This window comes from Galeopterus variegatus, unplaced genomic scaffold (assembly GCF_000696425.1).
Source record: "Galeopterus variegatus unplaced genomic scaffold, G_variegatus-3.0.2 Scaffold1358, whole genome shotgun sequence".
Lineage (NCBI taxonomy): Eukaryota > Metazoa > Chordata > Mammalia > Dermoptera > Cynocephalidae > Galeopterus > Galeopterus variegatus.
In genome coordinates, this window is record NW_007727469.1 from 64,531 (window position 1) to 67,085 (window position 2,555).

A 2,555-nucleotide genomic window follows, 5' to 3' on the forward strand; every position below is an offset into this window, starting at 1 on the left:
GCGCCGCCGCGCTTCCCAAGCGGCGCACTATCCAGTGCGCCACCGGGCCGGCCCCTTGAATCTAGATTTTAAATTGCATATGAATGTACATGTGGTGGTGTATTAAAATATTAATATATTTTATTAATATATAAAAGTTACTTACATTCTTTGTAAAATCATCTCTCTCAAAACTTTCATGGCAGAAGTCCGTTCATGCACATAAAAAATATAAAATATTAGAACCTCTCTTCCAGTTTTTAATGCTTTTATTTTATTATAAAACTATATTTAAAAGCATTCTAAATTTTATAGGTATATTAAGTGAACTTGATGTTGATGTAAATGAAGGATCTCTAATTGAACTACAGGGACATATTGGAAGATTCCAGGTAACTGATTCTTATTTCTTTAATTAGCGGGTTATAAGGCATGTTACAAAATATAACAGTTCTTTGACCCACCTTCCTCATTCTGCTCCCTAGATTTGGGTAACCCCTTTCAACTCTTGTTTATTGATTATTTAGTATTTCTAATTAACATGCTAATAATATTGTTGCTACTTGATTTTCCAATTTTGGGATTCATTTATGGACTGTCCATTGAAGAGGATGAGAATTTAGATGTCTTTGCTCCTTTTCTTCTACCATGCGATATGTATCTTTCCCAACACAACCTCCTGAAACTTGATATAATTATATCAGAATTTTCTTTATATTAGTATTTAATGTTACATTATTATGACTGTGTAAATGTCATTTATGATTAAGCCATGGACAGTACTGTTACTTTTCTGTGCAATATTTTGTTTTCCCTCAAGTTCATAATTGTTTCTTTTTTTATTTGCTTGGTTTTTATATACTTATTACTAAATTATCCCACAAACTCTTCTAGTTGTATAATCTCCTTTTAATATATTCCAGCATTTTATGTAGTTTATCAATTAGATATTTGATTATAGTCTTTTTGGAAGCCACCTGGCCTACTTTGATCTGAACATCTTCACTTTTTATTGACTGCTGAGTAAATTATAAACTAGAACTTATGAGGGTATTTCAAAAAGTTCATGGAAAAATATAATTAAAATGTAATATGAATCTTTTCATGAACTTTTTNATTTATGATTAAGCCATGGACAGTACTGTTACTTTTCTGTGCAATATTTTGTTTTCCCTCAAGTTCATAATTGTTTCTTTTTTTATTTGCTTGGTTTTTATATACTTATTACTAAATTATCCCACAAACTCTTCTAGTTGTATAATCTCCTTTTAATATATTCCAGCATTTTATGTAGTTTATCAATTAGATATTTGATTATAGTCTTTTTGGAAGCCACCTGGCCTACTTTGATCTGAACATCTTCACTTTTTATTGACTGCTGAGTAAATTATAAACTAGAACTTATGAGGGTATTTCAAAAAGTTCATGGAAAAATATAATTAAAATGTAATATGAATCTTTTCATGAACTTTTTGAAGTACCCTTGCATATTCCATTGTTTGTTTTTGGGGTTTCTTGTTTTTGGCAGCTGGCGGGTATGGGGATCTGAACCCTTGATGGTGTTACAACACTATGCTCTAACCAACTGAGCTAACCAGCTAGCCTTCCATTGTTTTTTGATATAACAATTTCCTTAACTAGTCCTGTTTTCATAAATTCTTCCTCAAGTTTTGAAGAGAACAATTTTGTGTACATATTTTTAAATTGAATAGATTTTATATTTATCTAGATTAAGTAACATATATGGTATTACTGGGTCCAAAGGTACTACACATAGTGCATTTTGACGTCATATTGTCAAATAGCTTTCCAGAAGGGATTGCACTCTCACCAACAAAACCCAAATACCCTGTTTTTTTTAGTCTTCTAACTTTTTTCATTGGCAGGGGAAAAAAGACCTTTTTGATGGATCTTTCATAAAGTGACCTCTGGAAATATTTGAGCCCATCTGTTTTATCTGTAAGAATAGCAAACGCAAATTTGTAAGTTTTAAAAATAGATTCAACTCTTTTGGCAAAATAAGTTTATATCATAGTCTCATTGATACGTTTTGCCTATTCAAACTTATTTAAACTAACAGTATAAATAATGACATTAATATTATGTATGTATATTTATGTATATATGTGTATATATCTATATATGGTGGTACCAGTTTTTAAAATACATGTTTTTATTGTGCACTTATGTGCAGAACATTGTACTAAGCACTTTAAATATAATGTCTCGGGCCGGCCCGGTGGTGCACTGCTACAGTGCGCCGCTTGGGAAGCGCAGTGGCGCTAACTCTTTCATGAGAAAGTAATTTAGTGCTGTGTTTAGAAAATTTTAACTTTTGGTAAACTTTTAAAAATGGCTTTTGAAGTCAGTTGAATCTAGATTTTTTTTTTTTTTTTGTCTTTTTCCATGTCCGGCAATGGATTGCAACCCTCAGTGTTGCCCCCGTACCGGACCGGGGACCGGCAACGGGACCACACCCCTCGGTGCTGCGCCCGCACCTCGCTCAGCCAGTGAGCGGCCAGTCTGCATGTGGGATCCAAACCCTCGGCGGGAGCGCCACTGAGCTTCCCCAGCGG

General features: G+C 33.4%; 1 protein-coding gene across 1 annotated transcript in view; it reads left to right on the forward strand.

Moving 5' to 3' along the window:
* NUP205 (nucleoporin 205kDa) overlaps positions 1-2,555 on the forward strand; it is a 73,338-nt gene that overhangs the window by 60,937 nt on the left and 9,846 nt on the right. Inside the window, exon 32 of the mRNA XM_008576459.1 lies at positions 295-371. Coding sequence (XP_008574681.1) covers positions 295-371 — 77 coding nt within the window. The remainder of the gene's footprint in view (positions 1-294; positions 372-2,555) is intronic.